Genomic DNA, 22,631 nt, shown 5'->3' on the forward strand with positions numbered 1-22,631 from the left:
ATAAATATGTATATACAAATGCATATTTTATGGGAAGAATGCATACAGAACATGAAGTTTAAGGGAAGTGCATACAAATAAAATAAAATTTGGGGTTTTTTATCCAAAAAACCCCAACAAGCACTCATGGCTGTTCATCCCTAATTGTATTGTAATGACTCCAATGAATGTCATTCTATGTTCCATAGATAAAAAGTGGGATAAATTTATGATAATTATCACACAACAAGATGGTTCGAAAAGGCAATGCTTAACATCGAAGTTCCATATGAGGGTCTTTAGATCTTTCTATATCTGAATGCACAAATCTTTTACAAGTGTTTGTTCTCACCTGCTGAAAGTCTAGCCGTTTTTTATTTACTTTAGGTAAGTTTAACCACTTCAACAGCTTATACACCCACAGAAAGCAGGATAAAAAATAGGACTAATTAATTGGGGGGGGGGGGTGTTCTGCAAGTAGGCAGCGATCTCCAGCATCAGATCCCAGATGGTTCAAATGTCTCCAAGCCTTGCTTTGTTAGGTGGCATTTGGCTTGTGGGGGTGGGGAGAGAACCTTGAATTAATTATATATATGGTCTTCAGAGGAATGGTTGCAACCGATTTTTTTTTAAAAAAACATCTTAATGTTTGCTTAAATGTTTGGGGAAGTCATTAATCAAGACTAGCTGCCATCAATCTCGAAACTTGTAAAAGTCAAGCGAAGGAGGCAGGAATACTTTAAAAAATGTGTTAAGCTAAAGGAATCATATGGAACTTTTTAACGGAATGTATCAAGGGAATTTGCAAACTCTAACCCCATACAACTGCAGGAAAGGCTACTGAGGCTTCTATCCTAGGGAGTAAGCATCGCTGAATGCAGCGGGTCTTACTTCCAAGGAAAGAGGCATCAGACGGCATCGTGAAAGTGTGAATTAATTTAACACAGAATAATTCACCCTTGGTCGTTCCTAAGAAAGAGCAGGCATGCTGGGGAGGCGCGGAGAGCAGAGTGGCATGCAAAATTATAAATCTGAGCAAGAGAGACAGACAGACAGAAGGCACACTTGAAAAAAAAAGCTAGGCATCATTTTAAAATATGCTAGAGACGATGATTGATTTCCCATAGGGGGATTCTAAAAGATGTGCCAAGGGGGTGGAAGAGGAGGAGAGGAAGAGCCTATCATTTTCAAAAGGTCATGAGAAGAACCAGAGCAGAAAAGAGCATTTGATCAAAGCGAAGCTGTCAAATCAGTGTGCTGAAATGCAGGCAGCCAAAGTTAAAAGATGCTTCAGATCCCGAGCACTGCAAAGAAGGGAACTGGGTTGCTCTGAGCATTGCTGAAAACACGAGCTTTTTTGAAAGGGATCATAGTTTGTTCTTATTTGGGTTGGCGCTCTTCAGACAATACATTAGGTCTATGCAACACACACGCACACACACACCACACCACACCACACCACACACCCCTTCCTCTTCTGCCGTTCTTCCAGCCAAAACTCATAAACTGCTGATTGACGGATTTACAGGGCAGCCTACATATGGATCCTGCATTTTTATTTATTTATTTGTATTTAGAAACTTGCTTCCAGCCAAGATTGGATGCCTAAGCAGATTACAATTAAAAATCCACCAGAAGATGGAATGCAAGTCAATGGGTTGATGTACATATGGTGGAAAGAGGAGGAAGGGTCAGGGCTGGCTGAATACATTTTGCTGCTGAAAGCGGATCCCAAATTGACTCCCTCCTGCCACTAAGGCCAATGCTTTAACCATCGGCGCTGACTCCTATGGGCCAAGGCACTTTTGGCTCCCCAAATGCATCTCTGGCCATTTTAAGAGAAAGATTGAGGTGTTCATGGTGAGTTCCAGCACCTCTTTTTCCTGGAAAAATTGCTCTTCAGGAAGGTTCCAATAACTACTGAAAAACAGCAACCCTACATACCTGTCTACCTCAACCTGGTACCTTTCATATGTTTTGGACATTCGCATCATCATTGACCATGCTGGCTGGGGCACCATATTGGGAAAGGCTTTTATATGCACTTACTTGGGAGTAAGACCCCATTGAATAAGACTTATTCTGAGTTGGCATGCATAAGATTATGCTGCAATTAAATGAAAGGTATGACGAAAATGTCATACATATGAGTAAATAGAAGAAAATTGATTTGATCGGATAAATAAAACGCTTATTAATAAGCAGTGCTTTCAACTGCTAGAGTTCTAAGGGATAATGCAAAAAATAAGGTAGAATATTTAGGATGCCCCTATTTGGCCACAACTAGATAGTATCCTTCTATTGCAATTGCTTGCTTTGGAAATTTTATTAATACATAGGAATGCTTGCGAAATCCTCTAGTAATTTTTCTCCCATGCATGCACACACACAGCCTGTTTATTTCAATGGAGAAATTCCACAAAGTTTGTGTCCGAAACCTTTTGATTACTTTTAGCATGGCATGGCCGATCTATATGTTAAGCAATACTCCGCCATGTGGCATTTTGCAAAAACAAAGCAGTGTTTTAGAAAGCTTCAGCAACAGAACTCACAAGTGTTATGTTCTTTAAAAACACTGGATTAGAGACAGGGGTAGTTTTTCTTCCTGTGGAAACATCTTCTGAGAAAAATGTATAGAGGATAGATTGATATCTCCATCACATTTCAAATTTAAGCATGCACATGAAAGCTCATACCAGTAACCTACTAACTTGGTCTCTAAGGTGCTACTGGAAGGATTTTCATTTATTTATTTATATTTATTTTGTTTTGTTTAAACAAATAATAGAAAGCCAGAAAAATTTAACCAAAACACATGGAAGTAAATGCTTCACATACAGAAGATACCAACTTCCGTCCTTGTCATCTCCAATCAGGGTAGTTCAAGACCTTTTACTTTCTGAGGCAGAAGCTGGGATGGGAGCAACGGGAGCTCACCCCATCGTGCAGATTCAAACTGCCAATCTACTGATCAGCAAGCCCAAGAGGCTCAGTGGTTGACCACAACTGCCAATCTAGCAGTTTGAAAGCATACCAGTCAAGTAGATAAATAGATACCACTGTGGCAGAAAGGTAAATGGCATTTCCAGGAGCTCTGGCATGGGTTTTTAAGCAGAGGTTAGATGACCATCTGTCCTTGATGCTTTAACTGAGATTCCTGCATTGCAGGATGTTGAGCTAGGGGTCCCTTCCAGCTCTACAATTTTATGATTCAATGAAAACTCATGAGCCTCAGTTTTAAGAAGCAAGTATAATTTTAAAAATAAGAAATAGATTTTCCCTTTACAGCTCTTAACTAAGACGCCTGCATTTTGACTGGGTCTAGAAAAGGCACATATATTCTTGTGTTCTCCACAGAAATGCAAGAGTTCTGCCGAGTTGCAAAGGGTTACTTGGGATGCAGTTTTGAAGTTTATTAATATCAATGGGAACTTTGCCACTGACTTCAAGAGCTGTGGGCTGTACCTTTAACAGCTTTTTTTAAGGGGCCTAAACGATTTAAGCAATGGAACAGACATCACTTCCATTTGGAAAACTATCATTCCCATAGATCTCAGATTACCTTCTGCGGCTTTTAGTCTTTTTTTATCCATTTAACTACTTTTTTTTTTTTTACGTCTTTGATCGTGTTTTACTCATTTCCTGCAGCATGCTAACATCTCTTGGCTATCTTCTCCATTAAGAGCTAGTTTTATCCTGAAGTGTTCAAATGGTTTAGAATCAGAAGTGTAACATGTGTTTCATGTGATATGGGTGTGTGTGTGTTTTATATATGTATAAAAGCTGCAGTTCAAAAAGGTCTTTTAGCCATGGGAGACTTTTTTATTTGAATGGCAGTGCATTGCAATAAGCTTTTGAAAGCCCCAAATTTCATAAGCCCACTGTCTTCCACCCCCCTCCATACCTGGGGTTTGCTGTTCAAAAGAAGTAAACTGAGAAACCCAACTGTGCTTAAGTCCATTGATTTCAGTGGACCTACTTGGAGTGTGATGCATTTGGATCTCAGTCATCATTCCATAATTCTGTTTGGGATTGTAGCACAAGCTTATTGGGGGCGAAATCCTTATTTATTTAGGTTTGGCTATTTATATACTATCAAACCTATCCATTCTTAAGGAAAGCAGCCCTGAGTCCTCACTGGAAGGTCAGATCGTGAAGCTGAGGCTCCAGGACTTTGGCCACCTCATAAGAAGAGAAGACTCCCTGGAAAAGACCCTGATGCTGAGAAAGATTGAGGGCACAAGGAGAAGGGGACGACAGAGGATGAGATGGCGGGACAGTGTTCTCGAAGCTACCAGCATGAGTTTGACCAAACTGCGGGAGGCAGTGGAAGACAGAAGTGCCTGGCATGCTCTGGTCCATGGGGTCACGAAGAGTTGGACATGACTAAACGACTAAACAACAACTACAATATATACGATACGATACGATACTGTATCTTTATTGTCATTGTCCCATACAGAACAATGAAATTGAAAAACTACATAAAACATTCAAAAACCCCTAAAACATTCAAACCCCTAAAACATTCAAAAACCCATAAAAACATTCAAAAACCCATAAAAACATTCAAAAACCCATAAAAACTCTGAAACCCCATTTTAAAATACAATATACTATAGAGACTCCTTATGCTCCTGGGCTAACTTCCCAAGTTAGCCATGTCCACTGAGCAGTTTACAAGTTAAAATCAATAGAGCATAAATACAATTAAAACAATAGCTGTACTAGGATAAATGTTGGCATGATATAATATGAAGCAACTTTTGTCATTTTTGGGAAGTCATTTTTTTTGGGGGGGGAGGGAACAGTGAGGGCGAAAGCATAATCGTTCTAATTTTAAGGCCCTGAAGAACACAAAGGTTTTTGCCTGGTGCCCAAAAGTTCCTCCCATATGCATTTGGGCAAGCCTCTCTGAGGACATTCCATAAATGGGGTGCCACCACTGATAAGGCCACTTGCAGTAACCACTGGCCTCACCTCATTAGGCAAGAGAACCTGCAGCAGTGAAGATCCAAGCAGGTTTATATGGGAGGAGGAAATCCTGCATGTTGGATTACATCACTTGGAAAACAGAGGCACAGCATTAACAACAAATGCATGATGCCACCCTTTAGCCAACATTGCTTACCTTAGAACTGAGAAATCATGATTTCAGAATGGACCATGACTAGTTACACAGTCAAACATAATGGAATTAACGGATTCAAACTGCTAAGCTTCATGCAAGTGTTTCCACGGACCCTGTGGATTTTTACTGTAAAGGTCTCAAACACCTGCAAGGAATTCCATTATATTCTTATCCTTTAAATCCACAATGAAAATGCAATAGGTTCAGGTTCCTTCTAGACATCACCTAACTGTGTCCTTTTGGCAGGGAAATGTCTATAATACATGCTAAATGTTTTAATATAAGTCACAAATCATGACAGCGAATGAGGCATTTTTAGGCATATGGAAAGCAGTGTCTGAAGTCACTAGGAAACTCTGAAGTTGCCTTTTTAACACATTATAAATCTTTATTAAAATGATTCATAAGCACAATACTGGCAGCATGCACACAAATGTTGCCATATTTTATCCTTCGGTCACATAATAGACATGGCTTCAAATTGATTTTAAAAATGGTGATGGGTGAATTTATTTTCACTTGATTCAGAACCAGAATAGTAATTATGAGCTTTCTCTGTGAACGTTCAGGGAGGGAAATCTGTTTCAGAGCTTTCTTATGGCTCATAATGTTGGCATATACAGTGATGGCACTGGACAAAAAACCTTTGCCGCATAGCACCCTGGGAACTGTAGTTCCCAGCACCAGCCATAGCAGATTGCCACATGGAAGCTCCATAATCCAGGAACAAGGATGTGTTCTAGACCATACAAAACAATTGGCAAGAAACAATCAAAAGCAGTTCCCAAATAGGGTATTTAAGTGCAAGTAGATAAATAGGTACCGCTTCGGCGGGAAGGTAAATGGCGTTTCCGTGCGCTGCTCTGGTTCGCCAGAAGCGGCTTAGTCATGCTGGCCACATGACCCGGAAGCTGTACGCCGGCTCCCTTGGCCAATAAAGCGAGATGAGCGCCACAACCCCAGAGTCAGCCACGACTGGACCTAATGGTCAGGGGTCCCTTTACCTTTACCAGTACCCCCCCCCCCAAAAAAAGATGCCTGTTTGGGTGTATGCCTCTGGATAGAGATGAGTACACTAGTTCTGCCTTTCTATCCCCTTCACCTTCACGAGTTGGAGGTCAACAGTCTGCGATGGTCACCAACTTTGTTTTGAGAGGGACTTAGACAAATTCTAAGGCTATCAGTAAGGCTATCAGTGTTTACTAATTGTGATGGCTACGCTCCAGTCAAGAGGCAAAATGCCATTGGATGCCAGTTGCTGGAAACAACACGAGGGGCGAGTGCTGTTGCACTCAGGTCTTGTTTGAGGGTTGAGAACAGGATGCTGAACCACTGATCTCATTTTCAGGATCTCCTTCCATATTCCAAGCTGGAAAAGCATTTAACTGGGGCTCAATTTTTAATGCAGCCAAGCCTCACAACTTGGACATATTTGTTTTAGGAACCAATGGTATTTACAAAGTTCACATCATCACTTTTAGTGTATCTCTACTGAGCTCACCATTTCTGGTATGCTTTGAAAACTATACTTCACTTCCAAACCTTCCCCACCCCACTCCCTCACCTGCCACATAGTTTAGGTTCCAGTCAAGGACTATCGCGTAGCATTCACACACAAGCACCTTTGGAAAGCAAAAAACCGAAGCTGCTTTTAGAAATGGGGGTCTAAGACCCTCAAGAGATCACCTCTTCCCAAAGATGGGATCGCTCAGAATTAGCTCAAAGTGGGACAGCTTCACAACAGTTTCTGTATAATCATTTTTTCAAGTGACTCCTACAGGTTAAGAGTCAGGTGTGGATAAATGTTGGGCAAATCTCTGGAGCAATCCCCACATCTTTCCAGCCTCGTATAATCATTCAGCAAGATGGTAAAGAAATAAAACCAGCAGCCTAAGTTAGCTATCCCAAACACAAAGTTCATTTTTATCTCCATTCACAGAAGGTGTGACATAACCAGAATGCAAACAGCTTAGATGGGCCTTAAAATTTTGGACACTTCTAGTGACATCCCACCGTCTTTGAACTGCAAACCTAGGGTAGTTAAAAATATCAAAGGAAGTTACAATGTGCATAAAATGTGTATATATAAATGCCAATTTAGAAAGGATAACTTTAATTTAAATAGAAGTGTAATGCATTATGGTGCAGAAGACAGTCCGAGTGGCAAAAGTAGCTGGCTGCTCAGTTTGCTGTCCAAGTACTAACTGGGCAACCTCAAGATCCCCTGCTGTTTGGATATGTGGTGTTTTGGTCAAGTTTTTAGGAAATTTTATTGTTGCATTTTTTAATTGCTTTTATTAGTACAGCATAAGCAGTAAAAACATTCCATTGATATCCTATCACACGCTGCTTTGGAATCCTCTTGGTTTCAAGAGACTGTCTTGGGGCATGGGAGAATGCGATAGCAAAGTCTAAAGCAGTGTTTCCCAACCTTTGGTCTCTAGCTGTTTTTGGACTACACTTCCCATCATCCCTAACCACTGGTCTTGCTCGCTAAGTATGATGGGAGGTGTAGTCCAAAAATAGCTGGAGACCCAAGGTTGGGAAACACTGGTCTAAAGGACCATCAAGCATACACAATGAAAGATGTGAATTTCTACACTCGAAGTCTTCCATCTACAGGCAATAGCTAACTGGACCCCTGGCATATAAAATTCACTGCCGTTTAGGTGTGGCCTATTTTGTTGATTTAAAAGTTTTCTATCACACACAGTGCAGTCAACCAGTCATTCCAGAGAGAGGAAATGGGGGCATGAATAGCTTGTGAAAGTAAGGATTGATTGCTTGGGACTTCACAGTCCCCCTAGTCTGGAGTACAATGAAACCAAACTGGTAAGTTTGTGATGGGGAACTCCAGATTCGGAGGCTTTATCTGGAGAACAGCAATGGACAGGTGAGCTGTAGCTTTCATGGCCTCATTATAGGCTTCCAAATTGCACGAGGCTGGCCACTGTTTAAAAACGCTGAGCTAGATGAGCCTTGGATCTGGATCCAGCAGGCCTCGAAAGCTCAGTTGGTTAGAGCATGGTGCTGATAATGCCAAGATTGCAGGGTTGATCCTTGTACGGGATAGCTTCATATTCTTACATTGCAGGGGGTTGGACACTCTAGAACAGGGGTGTCCATCCAGTTGACCGCAATCAACAGGTCGATCTCCAGATGATCATGGTCAATCACAGGGTCCTTATTGTTCGCGTTCTTTAGAATAATGTCTCCGCCCCCTCCTCTCTTGGTCTTTCCCTGTGTGTTCCTTCGTCGTCTGCTGTAGCACTGCACCCGTCTGTTAGCAGCTGTGTTGTTGGTGAATGATTTATTTAAGTTCTGCACACTCACCGTTTTAAAAAAGCTCAACAATTCTGAACCCCCCCCCCCCCAATGGATAAATCACTGCCATTTTTTCCCCATTTCCCCCGGGAGTAGATCACAATCTCTTGGGAGTTTGACGTCCCTAGACTAGATGATTGTCAAGAGTCCCTTTCAACTCTATGATTCTGACTCCTCAAATTATTAAAAGCAGTAAGTTACCAGAATTTTGCCTGATGTGCTTTATTGTATTATTGTTAGATCTTATTTAACAACTGAAAAACATCAGGGGCAAGACCTGTGAATATCTCTGGCTATCCAGCAGGAGGAAAGAAAACCCCATTGAGAAATGGTCATTGGAGCTGATGGGAGTTTGAGCCCCATATCTGAAGCTCTCCCACCTCTGCTATACAATGGTACCTTGGTTTACAAACTTAATCGGTTCCGGAAGTCTGTTCTTAAACCAAAGCGTACTTAAACCAAGGTGTACTTTCCCATAGCAGTAGGGGACTCAATTTACAAATGGAACACACTCAACAGGAAGCAAAACATGTTCTTATTCCAAAGCAAAGTTCACAAACCAAACACCTACTTCTGGGTTTGCAGTGGTCTTAATCCAAATTGTTCATAAACTAAGCTGTTCTTAAACCAAGGTACCACTGTATTGTCCATACACACCAGGTATAAGATTTCACTACTTTTATTGGTGCTTCAAATTCCTGCTTCTTGAGATTCCATGGTGACCACTGAGAAGAATTCCTACCCCTGAACACATGCTACATAGGCAATAAAGGCCACCAAGCACACAATATCTTGGTTGTTCCAACAAAACCATTTTATACTTAAAATGCTAAGAGTATTTTTTTAATGTATTGCACAAGATAACAGTTTCATAAATGTAAAGGTCCCACTTTTTGCTCAGACATCTTGCAGTTTTCACAAAGGCCTTCTCTAAGTCTCCTTGTACCAACAAACCCCAACCCAATTTCAGGGATTAGGGGGGGGGGGCAATTATCTGGAGGACTCGTCAGCACAGCTAGTTGCTGTCACTTGGTTCTTTGCATTAGCAGTAGACCAAATCAATACAGACCACAGGAATGGAGAACTTGAGAGACAGCACAAGCTTGTCCCCAATTTGATTAGCTGAGTAAAACTGCTGTCAGTCAGTTTCACCTCTCTATCTGTAAAAGCAATTTATTTAAAATTTACCCCAATTTTAAGCTTGTAATCCCAACTGCTGCAAGAGTTTTAAAAAAGAATATTCTGTTTATTTGCTTTTTGACTGCATTTATTCCCTGAAAAACAGATACCATGACGGGTCTCCAGCTGTAAACAAAAACAAATCACACCAAAAAGACTCCAGGCATTACATCACCTTTGTAAATTTATAAAAATAGTTATTCATCACAAATCATTAAGAGACATGTTTTAGAGACTTCAATTTCTAGATGTAACTAAATGCCAGATTTAGTCCATTAAAATATAAGTTATGGATGTTCAGCAGAAATTTCTCCCTAAGTTCTTTTATTTTGAGAAGAAGGATAAAGCATGACTCCCCAAAATTCTTCATAATACTTGAAAGAATACTGACTGCTCTGGGGATGTCAAGGCAAAGGTGGTTTCTGACAGCCTTCAGTCTAAACATAGTACAATATTCCCAACTTGTCCTGGGAAGACAGGGCAAATGACCAATTTTTGTCTCCCCCCCCCCCCCAATCCAATCTGTATCTCAGGAGAACAGCATCTCAGCAAAAGAAAAATTTTAACTGAGAAGTTATCAATCCCTGGATCTTAAGAATTATTGGAGCACATTCTCCAAATTGTTGAGAAAACCTTTCCCAATGACTAATTGGGACAAGTCTGAAAAAGACTTAATGGTGAAAATGGAACCACTGTTCCATTATTGTTCATTGTATTTATGTGCATTAAAAGTATATTTTTGTATTTGTGGGTCTTAGTGCTGACTGGATCAAACACAATCCATACATACTTGCAGCATTCAAGAAGCAACCCTCTAGATATTCATGGGTTTCAGTTCCCATTCCTCCCTGTCTGTGCCAGCAGGCAGAAGAAAAGATAGGTAATAATAAGAGGGAGGACTGGATTTTTAGTTTGTTTGTTGGTAATGGATTTCATAAAATACAGTCTTTGGCAGCTAAAAACCTAAGTTCTTTTCTTATATTGTTTCATATTATTTTATTCATCTTTCCTGTGAGTGTAGATAATCTACAACAGCACTCCTTCTCCAACTACACCTGATGGAAGAGTTCTAGGTTCAGGTTAAGGCACTTGGTATTATCCATACTATTTCTCATTGCTTTTTCTTCTTTTTAGCTTTGGGATTTAATAATCCAGGAAGTACATCTTCTTCCTCGCCAAGTTTTCTCTTCTTTTTCTTAGATTTGCTGTGATCACTATGGTAGCCACTTGAGTCACTTGCATGCAGTCCCAGGTCTGCTCTGTGTTGACCATTCCCTTGATCTGGCATATCAAATATTCCATTATCCCCATCGTTGCTTCTCATCTCTTCAACACCAGCTGTCGCTATGTCCATCTCCATCTCCTCTGTGCCATTCTGCACATCATGGGGCTTTTCATGTTTTCCCTTGTGCTTTTCCTTGAACTCTTCTCCAATGCTGCTTTGGAAAAAAAAGTGAAAGGGGAGCAGTAGATGAGCTTTCAAAGGATATAATATCATATATGAGAATAAGAGAAGCTACCATTATTAGCCCTCAGAATTAAAGCTGTTTATTCTATTTCTTATTCTATTCTATTTTCAATTTGACTGGGTTTCCTTCCCATACTGTCTGACATTTTCTTACTTTTCATGCAAAGGTCAATCCCCGCCCGCACCAGCTCACTAAATTTAAAGTGCAGTCAAATACAGCGGAGCTCATCAAAACCTGAGTATACTTTACAACCTTCACTTTCAGTATTATCCTTGCTAACAAGACAGGCATTACTCTTCAGTCTAAATATAGGTGAAGCTCCAACAACACACGGAATTGTGGAAGAGAAACTATTTCCCACCCTCATCTTCACATCTTTCAACTTCTGATATTTCATCCAAATCTGTTCTCCAACTAAATTCAACATGTGATCACTCTGAGAAGATTTTGCTCCCTTATATGCTGGAAGTAAACATTCTTCTGAAGTACTTTGCAAAAAGACACATTACTGTACCTCTTTCTACAGAGTTTTCCTTTGATGCAGAACACTCCAGCAGCATCTGAATCAAAACACAATACTTTAAATATCAGTCTGTTGCCTATTTGGAAGCCAAGGTCTTTCCATTCATCGGTTGACATGTGATCAGGTTTGGGGATGGAAGCATTGAAACAGCCATGTACCAGACAGCCTATGTGACTAGGTGCCATTTTATTGATTGTACCCTGGAAATAGACAGACAAATTTAAAGAGATATGCTATGTAGCCTCTAATTTCTCACAAATGCAAGCAGTTGTTTCTCTTACTAGTCTCTTCTATGTTCAATATGGACAATACAATAAGATATTAAGAGACATCATCACTATCTTAAAGCAGAGATCAGTATCACAGGTGTGCAAAGAAGATTTAGTCTGCCAATGCACGTTATAATGATTGACTTGAACACTTAAGGTGGGGTATATGTGTTAGGTTTAATGCTCACCAAAGGATATGGCCCAATCTTTAGTAGCACTGCATACGTTTGAAGAAAAGCTCCTTGTATAACAGCTACAAAAAGCGGGTATGGAACTTTCGTGTATGCTAAAACACTAGGAAAATTAAATACAAACAGAAACATATATCCTTGCTATTTTTAGGAACTCAGTTATCCTTTCGGATTTTCAGAACCTTATCCTGTGTCTGCTCAGTTGACATACATTGCAGATACCTTAAATACTGTTGCTATAACAGCTGAATTGGCAAGGTCTTAGAAATCTAATTTTTATTAAAGCATCCAAGAGCTTGATGTGTGACATTTCTGAAGCCCTATGTCCATCTGATGCTTGTGAAAAGCTTCAAGAGCATTTTTAATATCTTGTTTACAAATAATTCCCTCTCTCTCTCTCTCTCTCTCTCTCACACACACACACACACACACACACACCATGCACCTGCAGTTGTTGGCACTGCTGCAATACTAGTTATTACTAGAAAGCAATTAAAGAGCACCACACTCTCGCACACATATACAACAACAAAAAAGAAGACCACAGGTTTTGCATTTAGGCACATCTAAAACCATTAATTTCAGTGGACCAACATGCAGAATACTGCATGCAATCAGGCTGTAAATGGTAATTACACCCTGGAGCACTGTAACAAGTCAACTCAAGTACTTTGTGTTAAGATTTCCCACAGAATACTTTGTACCATGTACCAGAAAGATGATACAAAGGTCCTGCTTTAAGCATTAAAAGCAATGGTAAAAAAGAAGCATTTATTTACATACCACAAGTTTTTTCCCTTCCTTAGGCTGGAACACGACAAAATCTGCTTCAATGTCCAGATGGACAGCTCCAATGTCATCAATTATATCTCCCACTTCCTTTGTTATTTTAATATCATCATAAGCCACAGGAACACCTTGAAAGCTGCAAGATAAAAGAAGCCACTGGGTAATGACACATATCAAGGAGAGGAACTAAGAACTATGAATGGTTTTAAGGCTGGAATATATCCAATGTCAGCTGCAACCAAGATTGTTCAAGTACATCTTCCTAGTATTACCCTGAACAAGCAAGTGGAAGTAGTAAAATCTTCTAGAGATACAATTTATGTGGAAGCTGCCACATATACTTCCCATTTCAAAAGTGGAAAGGTAGGATACAAATGCCTATACCAATTATAAGGAAGAATGTAATTCAAGGGGCTCTCGTCACAGTTCACGTTTGGGGGAGCCCAAAATGTAGGTCCTATATACAACAACAAATTAATCAGTTTGAGCCACCAGACTTAAGTTGCGTCTACTAGACCCTTAAAAAAAACACCAACCCAATGTGGACTGAATCACTTCTAGAGCCCCCCTGGGATCAATGGCCCTGAAGCTTAAGCTTTATTAGTTTCGTAGTAGATCTGCCCCTGGGGGAAAATAAGCCCTTGTGCAGGTTTCCCACGTGCAACTGGTAGAATGCCGGACTAGAGGGGCCACTGGCCTGATCCAGCGCAGGCTTCGCTTAATGTTCTTGGCTGCCACGGGGCTCTCCCCACTTTCGATCCGCAGATCAAAGCCTTTATCCTCCGGGAGTTTGCTTCATCCACCCTCTTTCAAGCCCCGACCGCGCGCCGTGTGAAGAAGCGGCGGAGGCTGCGCAGGGCGTCCCTCCGGCCTCCCCACCCCCACCCCACGGAGCTCCGCATCCCCTCGCTACCTCTCCGAGAAGCGGCGCAGCTCGGCGTCCAGCTGCGCGCGGATCCCCGTCCTCTTGCGGTGCAGGAAGCGCGGCGGCAGGGCGACGTGCCTCCGCTGCGGAGTCACCACCAGGCACGAGTAGCGGCTCTCCGTCAGCGCCCGGGCCGCCTCGAAGGAAGGCAGCTCCACGCAGGGCGGCAGGGCGGGCGCCGGGGGAGCCGCTACGGCAGCCGAAGGCTTCTCCTCAGCCTCCTCCATGGTGCTACACGAGGCAACGTCTTCTCGCTGTCGCTCAGCGATGACGTCTTCGCGACTCGCCTCGAATGGCGCGCCGAGAGGAAGAGACGGCGGGGAGGAAATGACTCCTCTTCTGTTTCCGGTGATAGTTTGGCAGCCATCTCAGGTGTGGCCTCTCGCATCCGGGTCTTTTGGAATGCGCGTTCTTTCTTTTTTTAAGGCAAGAGCTTGGAAAACGGTTGGCTCGCCGGCTAAGCCCGTCAGCCTATAACGTCATCAGCCCAGCTGGCAGCTCCTCCCACATGCTAATGATTAGCCAATGCTTGCTCCCCAGTTGTTTATGTTTCACCGTGAGCCGCTAAGGTCGTTTTGCTTTGCTTTTGGGCATCACGTGCGCCTGTTATTTGAGTTTACATAATTCACTTTCTGGATTTTCTGAATGCGCGATCGTGATCTCTCTGATACTATTTTTTTGTTATAATATTTGTTAGTAGCTGCATTGGCTGCCCTGAAATTGTGCTTTGTTTTTATGTCTATATATAATTTTGCGTAGCAAATTGTAGTTACAACCACACAGTTCTTTAACTTGAGCAAAAAGAAGAAGAAGAAGAAAAAGGGGGGCGGAATCTAAGTGTCTCCTACGACTGGGAGCACCGATTAGTTTTCTTACTGCTTTTTCTGTCGTATTAACACGTAGGGAATTTCTTCCTCAAATAATACACTGCCAACGAAAAGCACCCTATTTTCACAGTGGCATGGACTGCATGTGTGTAGTACGAATATAGGTCGAAGTGTGGGGCTTGGTGGCAGAACGGAATCCTGGTTAGGATTCCTAGAGATCTGGTTTGCCCTCACAAAATGTAATACAGCAGAGTTTTCAGAAATGTGAAAACCCTGGAACAGCCAAACACAGAAGGATAGTACCTACCTACCTAATAATGATATATGGTTGGTGGGGATGTTCATTTCTGTTGCTCACATAGCCACACTGCCTACTTGTAAGAAAAATGGTGGGATTAAATCAAAGTTAAGTTAGAGACTAGAAGAATTAGGCGGCCTTGCAAGTGAAATTAAAGTCCTTTGTCTTCAGCAGTGTCATATGGAAAGTCATACCAATATCTTTTTGTTTTCCATTCAGATGAAAGCACTACACACTCAATGAATCCTTGCAGGGAAGAATCAAAAGCATCTCTTGTTACTGATGTAAAAGAAGATTAGATAAGAACCAAAATTTTAGAGTTGGAATGGATCCCAAGGGTCATCTAGTCCAATCCCCTGCAATGCAGGAATCTCAGCTAAAGTATCCATGACAGATGACCATCCAACCTCTGCTTAAAAACTTCGCAAGGAAGGAGAGTCCACAACCTCTCAAGGGAGACAATTCCACTGTTGAACGGTTCTCACTGTCTGAAAATTTTTCTGTATGTTTAGTCGGAATCCTCTTTCTTGTAACTTGAAGTCATTGTTGTGAGTCCTACCCTCCAGAGCAGGAGAAAACAAGCTTGAGATACTTAAAGAGGGTTATCATATCTCCTCTCACTCTCCTCTTTTCCAGGCTAAACATACACTATTTCAGTGGGTCCATTCTGAGTAAAACTTAGTAGAATACCACCAATTGCTTGCATGAAAGAATAATAAAAGATGCTCCTCTTCAGTTCTGAAGTTTCCATCTCTTTTGGCTAAATCTGAACTTGCACATTATTTGAAGTATGTACTGCAAGACGTTTAAGTGCATTGCTTTTTGTGTAAGTCACTTGAGCCTTATTTCTTTGGGGGGGCAGCTAATAGTAATAATTAGATCTAGCCCTTTTTGTAAATGTTAGCACGATTTGTACATCTGAATTTTTAATCTCCCCCCCCCAAAAAAACCCCACACCATATTGTCAACTTCTCTATGTCTTTGTGGAGAGGGTGAGTACATACAAAAGAAAAATCAACAATGATAAAAGGAATGTAGTTTAGGAAGGAGTCGCCAGATGGCACAATTGAGCCTCGAATTGCTTTTTGCAAATTCTGTTTTTAACCCCTCTGAAATCAATAGAAGCTTTCCCCATCATTTAGCATCAAAAGGCTGAAGAATAATATTCTGCAAAATATTGCTGAAATCTGAACCTGAACTTGTTCCTATAGCTTTTGCAGTGCTCAGTGCTGCAGTCTTAACTGTGATGGAAACTCTTTCATAGGAAATGGTAAAGGTAACACGACAGTGGTTATCTCACATTTCCTTCTTGTTCTTCACGGTAGCATTTGAACGGTGATGGCAGTTATATGGCAGATATTCAAGGATGGCAGATATTCAAGGAATATCTCTGCTTCTGACAATCATTTTTAAATCTTTTTTGGTAGAGGGTCTTTAAATACTATGAAATCAGAGATACAATCCACCCCTACATTTAAGTCACTTTCTGAAATCAAAGGTAGCTAAAATATTGCGTACATAAACATGGCCAAAGATGTACAGTGGTACCTCGGGTTAAGAATTTAATTCATTCTGGAGGTCCGTTCTTAACCTGAAACTGTTCTTAACCTGAGGTACCACTTTAGCTAATGGGGCCTCCCGCTGCCACTGCACCGTCGTTGTGCGATTTCTGTTCTCATCCTGAAGCAAAGTTCTTAACCAGAGGTACTATTTCAGGGTTAGCGGAGTCTGTAACCTGAAGCGTCTGTAACCCAAGGTGCCACTGTATTTTGTAACCTGAAGATTGGTTTTCTCAATATGTTTGTAATTGATTCAGGACTTTCAACAACTGTCCTAAGGTAATTCTACTAATCAGACTTGCGGTCAGATTGTAACACATGCATAAAAATAAATCCAATTGATTACTGCTGGTCTCCCAGGTTTCCACCTTGCGTGGGCAGCATGCCCAAGTAAAGAAGATTCTTCTACTGCTGAAGGAGATGCCTTAGGGGGGATGCCTTAACACACACCCCCGCACATATTTCAGGGGCACAATTACGCATGCGTCACGTTACTCAGGCAGGAGCATAGCTCTGGAAGATGTGTGTCCCAATTTCCCCCCTTGATATGGTGGATGGTAGGAAAATGCCACATTAAAATTTGAGTTACAGCAATTATTGTGATATGATCATTATTCAGGAATCTTAGAGATGATTAAATGCTGTGCAAGAGAACGTGTAGAGGCAGGGAGTTGGCCAGTATCAATATAAATGCTGTGCACATTTATTTAAAAGTAATTCTTGATTTAGGATTTGTCTGCACCATACTGAGCTGAGCTGAACTTGATTTAGTCAGCATTGGGCTCGAAGATATTTAGGAATGGATACAGATGCTGTCAGCAGCTACCTATGCAAAGTTTGCATTGTACTGCTAAGAAGATGAATATATTTGCCTCTTGGAACAGGGATGGGGAAACTGTGGCCTCCAAATTTTGATTGACTCCAACTCCCATCAGCCCCAGTCCAGCCAGCATGGCCAATGAGAGCTGCAGTCTAACAACATCTGGAAGGCCAGCAGTTTCCTACTGCTCTCCTAAACTGTCAAACAACTGTACCCTGAGGGGATACACACACACACACACACACACACACACACACGTATAGTCACTATTCAGATGTCACAGGGCCAAGGACTGAAACTAATCCCTGGAGTGAACTTGCAGATCATTTAACATTCTCGCTTATGATTTTAGAATATTTGAATTAGCTGTTTAAATTTCCTTTGGCAGTGTCAATTATCCATGACTTTGCTTTGAGCCCAAAACATAGTTACTGGGATACAGAGCAAGCGAGATTATTCCATTGCGCCATTAAACCAGCTAGAGACCTCTTGAGATTTCTCACACTTCCTGATCCGCCTTACAAATGCAAAGACAAAGAGAAGTTTATTCCAAATCAGATATGGGAACATCTTTCTGTCAATTGCAGTTTTCCTAATACCTTCAAGGGAGGAGATTATAAGAGAGCAAGCAATACATTTTGCTCAAGCAGAGGAGAAGAGGCACTGCAAAGGCAGCTCTAGAAAACTAGGTTAGACCCATTCAGTTCATCTTTTCAACCACTTAATTTCACAGAGAAAAGGCCTCTGGTTTTCACACTACTTACTCTGGGTAGTTCAGGGTATTAGACTCAACATCAGTTGCATAACTCTTACATAAGTGAAACTGAAGTGTAACTTAAAGATATATACAGTGATGAAATATCCATTCAGTTGAGCAACTAACGGGCATCAATGTTGGGGGACAACTTTAAGGATGAAAATCAGGCAGACAAATGAATAACGTCTTAAGGGTTGCAATCCTATACCTGGGGGATATGTTGATGGACTCCAGCTCCCATCAGCTCCAGAAAGTAGGGTCCATGGCCAGGGATGATGGGAGCTGATGTGCAGCAACATCCGGCAGGCCATAACTCCCCCATCCCTGCTGCACGTGCATACTTGGGAGTAAGTCCCATTAAGCTCAACAGTGCTTAGTTCTGCACAGACATGCGCAGGAGCATGCACAGTTATTTCCTGCTTGGACTACTGTAATGTGCTCTGTGTGGGGCTACCTTTGAAGGTGACCCAGAAACTACAATTAATCCAGAATGCGGCAGCTAGACTGGTGACTGGGAGTGGCCGCCGAGACCATATAACACTGGTCCTGAAAGACCTACGTTGGCTTTCAGTATGTTTCCGAGCACAATTCCAAGTGTTGGTGCTGACCTTTAAAGCTCTAAATGGCCTCAGCCCAGGATACCTGAAGGAGTGTCGCCACTCCCATCGTTCAGCTCAGACACTGAGGGCCTTCTGGTTCAGCTGGTTCACCCCCATCGTTCAGCTCAGACACTGAGGGCCTCACTGCGAGAAATGAGGTTACAGGGAACCAGGCAGAGGGCCTTCTCGGTAGTGGCGCCCGCCTTGTGGAACGCCATTCCATCAGATGTCAAGGAAATAAGCAACTAACTGACTTTTAGAAGACATCTGAAGGCAACCCTGTTTAGGGATGTTTGATGTTTTATTATGTCTTTCATATTCTGTTGGGAGCCGTCCAGAGTGGCTGAGGAAACCCAGTCAGATGGGCGGGGTATAAATAATAATAAGTTGTTGCTGTTGTTGTTGTTGTTGTTGTTACTGTGAATGCGTCCATTAACATTTAACTCAGTTCTCTTCAGTCAGAGGCAACTGAATCAGCTTAAGTGATTCTTAAGTAAGCTTATTTTAGCGTCTTGTAAATCACACCAGTCAACTCCTTATAATCATATCAGTGGAAACCTTTTTGGAATCGGCTTGTGATGACTACGAATAATGCACCGCAATGAAAGTGGCATGATCTGGGCCAAGAGGGTTTATTGCATCTCTTTTTTCTCCCCTTGCACTGAGTAAAACCGCTGACTGCTGGTAACTCTCCTTTTCTTCTTGGTGCCCGCTTAAAGATTTAGGTCTGAACAAGGCTCTGTACTGTATATGCTTATGCTGCAAAGTTTCTCTGGGTTGAACTTCTGAGTCAAACATTTGCAATGCCAGAGCCAATATTTTGTGAACTCAGCCAGGCTCCATTTATCCTCCTCTAGTTCTTCTCCATTTTTTTTTATTTCAGACTTGTAGGGAAAACTGAAGCCTCTTTAGCCCTGAAGGAATGGAAAAGCCCTGCTGAGAATCCGCTGGTGTGTGCTTCAGTGTTGCGTTAACCTCAGTGTTGTTTTGAAGGCTTCTTCTCTTCCCCTCCTTCCCACTCAGCTTAAGATTTAACTTGGCAGCTCTTTAGGTTCTCAGTGTAACGGGTTTGACTATTTACCATCCTATTCATCCACCCACATGTGAAAAATACAGTGAAATCCCAAGATGTCAAAAGTCAATGATGTATTTTTTATGGGTTTAAAAAAAGAAAAGAAAAGAAAAGCACAAGAAACATGGAGTATCTGAGAATTGTAGCAGAAATTTAGCCTTAGTTGTTAGCCCACGTATTTGTAAGAATGTTGAAGCAAATGCTCTGAAGACTAGATATTTCTCTTTCTTCTTTCTTTTTTACCAAGCTATAACATTCAAGCCATTTGAGAAGATGGTTGCTTCACCGTTGCTGTGACTACAATCTGTTTTCAATGTGGAATCAATCACACACGTCTTTCATGTGTATCCAAATGAAAAACGAATTAAATTCGTTAGTACGTGCAAAATAATGGGCTGCTCCAAGCAAAATTAAGCACTTTTAAGTTCTGTTGATTTCAGCTGGTTGGAGGCTTGAACCTCTCCCAATGGCTTCTTCCATGTTTCTCAGTGGCCTTTCATCCGTGTTATGCCTCAGGGTTCCATCTTGTCCACTGTGTTCTTGAACATGAAAACCACTGGGAGAGGTCATCTGGGGATTTGGACTCAGGCATGCTCACTGTGAGAATCATGGTCTGCGAAGGGCACTGGCTCAGTGGTAGGGCATCTTCTCTGCTTGCAAGCCCTGGCATCTCCAGACAGAACAGAGAAAGTCCCCTGTCTCAAATCACTGCCCATCCATGTAAATAATCCTGGGCTAGATGGATCAAATAACAGACTCCATATATACCCTGCGTCCTTTCTCTGGTTTCCACAAACTTGTTCTGATGCAGATGAGAGCTGAGGTGTGTCTTGGGGGAAACCTGGAAAATTGGGGGAGGCATTCCCTCCCATTCCCACCCATGGGCATAGCCAGGGAGGCAGAGAGGGCAGTTGCCTCCCTAAATCAAGTCAATAAATAGAAATACTTTACTAACTGACCAAATATTGTCGCAGATGGCTCGGTTCTGCTCTCCAAACTTACATCCTTATTCCCAGACATAAATCCTGGCTATGCCCATGTTCCTACCGGCCATCTTTTTGGAAACAAATTGGGGGGAAATCAGAAAGATTGGGGGGGAATTGGCCATCCTCCTTTTTTCCCATTCCACCCCAGGCCTTCACATCTTGAGGTGAGCATGAACAAACCAGAATTTGGTCTACATAAAATGGAGATGTTGGTCCACGAACAGATTTCATAGGTGCCAGCTCCTAGGGGCTGAAGCACTTTCACCCACCCACCCACCCACACCAATGTTTTTTAGGGGGTCAGGACCCCTCAGTGTTCAGATGGCATTTGGCCTTGCCCCTGGCTCCTCGCAACGTGTGTGTGATGTCAGGACATTGCATCAGACCCCCCTCAATCATCTTGAGAAACTGGCGCCTCTGGTGGAGTTTAAGTCAACATGCGAGGAGGGGAGAGGGCACATGAGCGCACCAGCTCCACCTAGCCTCCTCCCTGCCCAAAGATATTCCCAGGTGATACATTGCAGAGGAGAAGCTTCCTCCGATTATTCAAGTTAGCTGCCTGTTTAGGGTCGCTGTTGAATTTGCTAATCTGGTTGGGGTATGCATCCTGTTTTCATGGTGTTGCACTCTGCTTGTAAAATCCAGTTTGCTGTTTATGAGTCCCCGTAGCCTCAATATTTATGCACATTCACATGTAGCAACAAATGCAAGGCTGTACAAGGGGGTCTCTCCTGATAGGGAGGGTAGGGGAGGCTCGTTTAACCTGGCTTCTAGGTTTTCCAGGAATAGCTCCTGTTCCAGATTTGCTTCAGGTCCCTCTTTGGCTAGTTCAACTTGTTTTAGTTCAGTTGCCAGGTCCACTCCCTCACCTCCGTCATTATTTTTTTTCCTCCCTTCCAATCCAGGTGTGGTCAACAGACCACTCATGAGAATGGAGGTTTCCTGGATTGTTTGCTTCATTAGCCTTGGGTTGAAAGTAGGTTGAAATTTTAGCCTGTTTTTTTCTTTGGGGGAGTTGTGGGTGAAATCCCTAGTTCTTTGTCTTACATTGTCTTGTAAGTACCATGCTCGGACTCGGATATAAATAGGGCTTCTTTATTCAGCCCACAGTTTTAAGGGCTTTGCAAGGGGGGAATTCAAAGTTGATTTAAGTAGCTTCAAAAGGGAGGGGAGATTTGAATGTCCACCTGACAGCTCCCAGAGTCTTTTACTGATAAAAGTTGGCAGTTATTTTCATAGGTTGAGCCTTTTTATCAGAGTAATTTGATAATTAGGGCTCCTACTCACACAGCAGAGACTCAGTGGAGACTTGACCCGGCACCATAATCTCCCGGAAGTCCTGCTAGTTATTTTATTTAAATCAACAGAATACACAGAGAGACCATGGATTATGTTCCCCTCGGTCTAGCTCTGAGTGCCCTCTCCATCCCCCTTGCACACTTCCTAGCTTCCAAATCCCTCCTTACTGCCTACGGGGCCCAGCAACAAATCTTTCTGTCTCTGTTTGGCCATCTGCTGTGAGATAGGAAGGGATGGTCTGGTTCTTGGAGAAGGAGGAGGTTCTACCAGGCTTTCAAGTGATGTAATGTCCATTGTTATGCTGTGCTCTATCTCCCACTTCTGAGTCCTGTCTCTGTTCAAGACGAAAAAATCTGTTAGCTTGCCCATGTTTCTCATCCTCCATTATTCCCCAGCTCTTTGCTTCTTCTTCTTCTGGAGTGTGCTCTGTTTGCCGCCACCACAAATCTGGGTCCATACTATCAGCGGCAGAGGAAACCGCTCGGGCACCCAGGGATGGGGCGAGCTTCCCATAGGGGCTGGGCGAGGGTGGGGTGAGCCATCCATAGGGGCGAGGCACACCGTGGGGCCTCCGGAGTCTGCCTGCCTCCCACTCAGCTGCCCTACAGCTGGGGGGGGGAGGCAGCATGGAGCCT

At 42.4% G+C, this 22,631-nt stretch overlaps 1 protein-coding gene across 2 annotated transcripts; it reads right to left on the bottom strand.

The window, feature by feature from the left end:
• Positions 1–9,659: 9,659 nt before the first annotated feature.
• Positions 9,660–14,178, bottom strand: POLR1F (RNA polymerase I subunit F). Of its 2 annotated transcripts, none has more exons than XM_083705394.1 (4): positions 13,768–14,178; positions 12,849–12,990; positions 11,597–11,805; positions 9,660–11,049 (listed from the first exon to the last, which is right to left on the bottom strand). In XM_083705394.1, exons 1-4 carry the CDS (start codon positions 14,004–14,006, stop codon positions 10,725–10,727), a joined length of 915 nt encoding a protein of 304 aa, XP_083561520.1. In that variant the 5' UTR covers positions 14,007–14,178; the 3' UTR covers positions 9,660–10,724. The 2 variants fall into 2 exon arrangements, with proteins under 2 accessions (XP_083561520.1, XP_083561519.1); XM_083705393.1 differs by having other exon boundaries at positions 9,660–11,052; positions 13,768–14,047.
• Between the last annotated feature and the right edge of the window lie 8,453 nt (positions 14,179–22,631).

The sequence above is a fragment of the Podarcis gaigeae genome (genome assembly GCF_964106915.1).
Source record: "Podarcis gaigeae genome assembly, chromosome: 12".
NCBI classification, from domain to species: domain Eukaryota; kingdom Metazoa; phylum Chordata; class Lepidosauria; order Squamata; family Lacertidae; genus Podarcis; species Podarcis gaigeae.

What these genes read in the sequence shown, in the direction of transcription:
- POLR1F (XM_083705393.1), bottom strand. Translation starts at nt 14,006, where the DNA reads ATGGAGGAGGCTGAGGAGAAGCCTTCGGCTGCCGTAGCGGCTCCCCCG. An exon ending in AGGAAGGGAAAAAACTTGTG is followed by an intron (nt 11,806 to 12,848) that starts GTATGTAAATAA and finishes GTCTATTTCCAG; the next exon opens with GGTACAATCAATAAAATGGC. An exon ending in GGAAAACTCTGTAGAAAGAG is followed by an intron (nt 11,053 to 11,596) that starts GTACAGTAATGT and finishes TTTTTTCCAAAG; the next exon opens with CAGCATTGGAGAAGAGTTCA.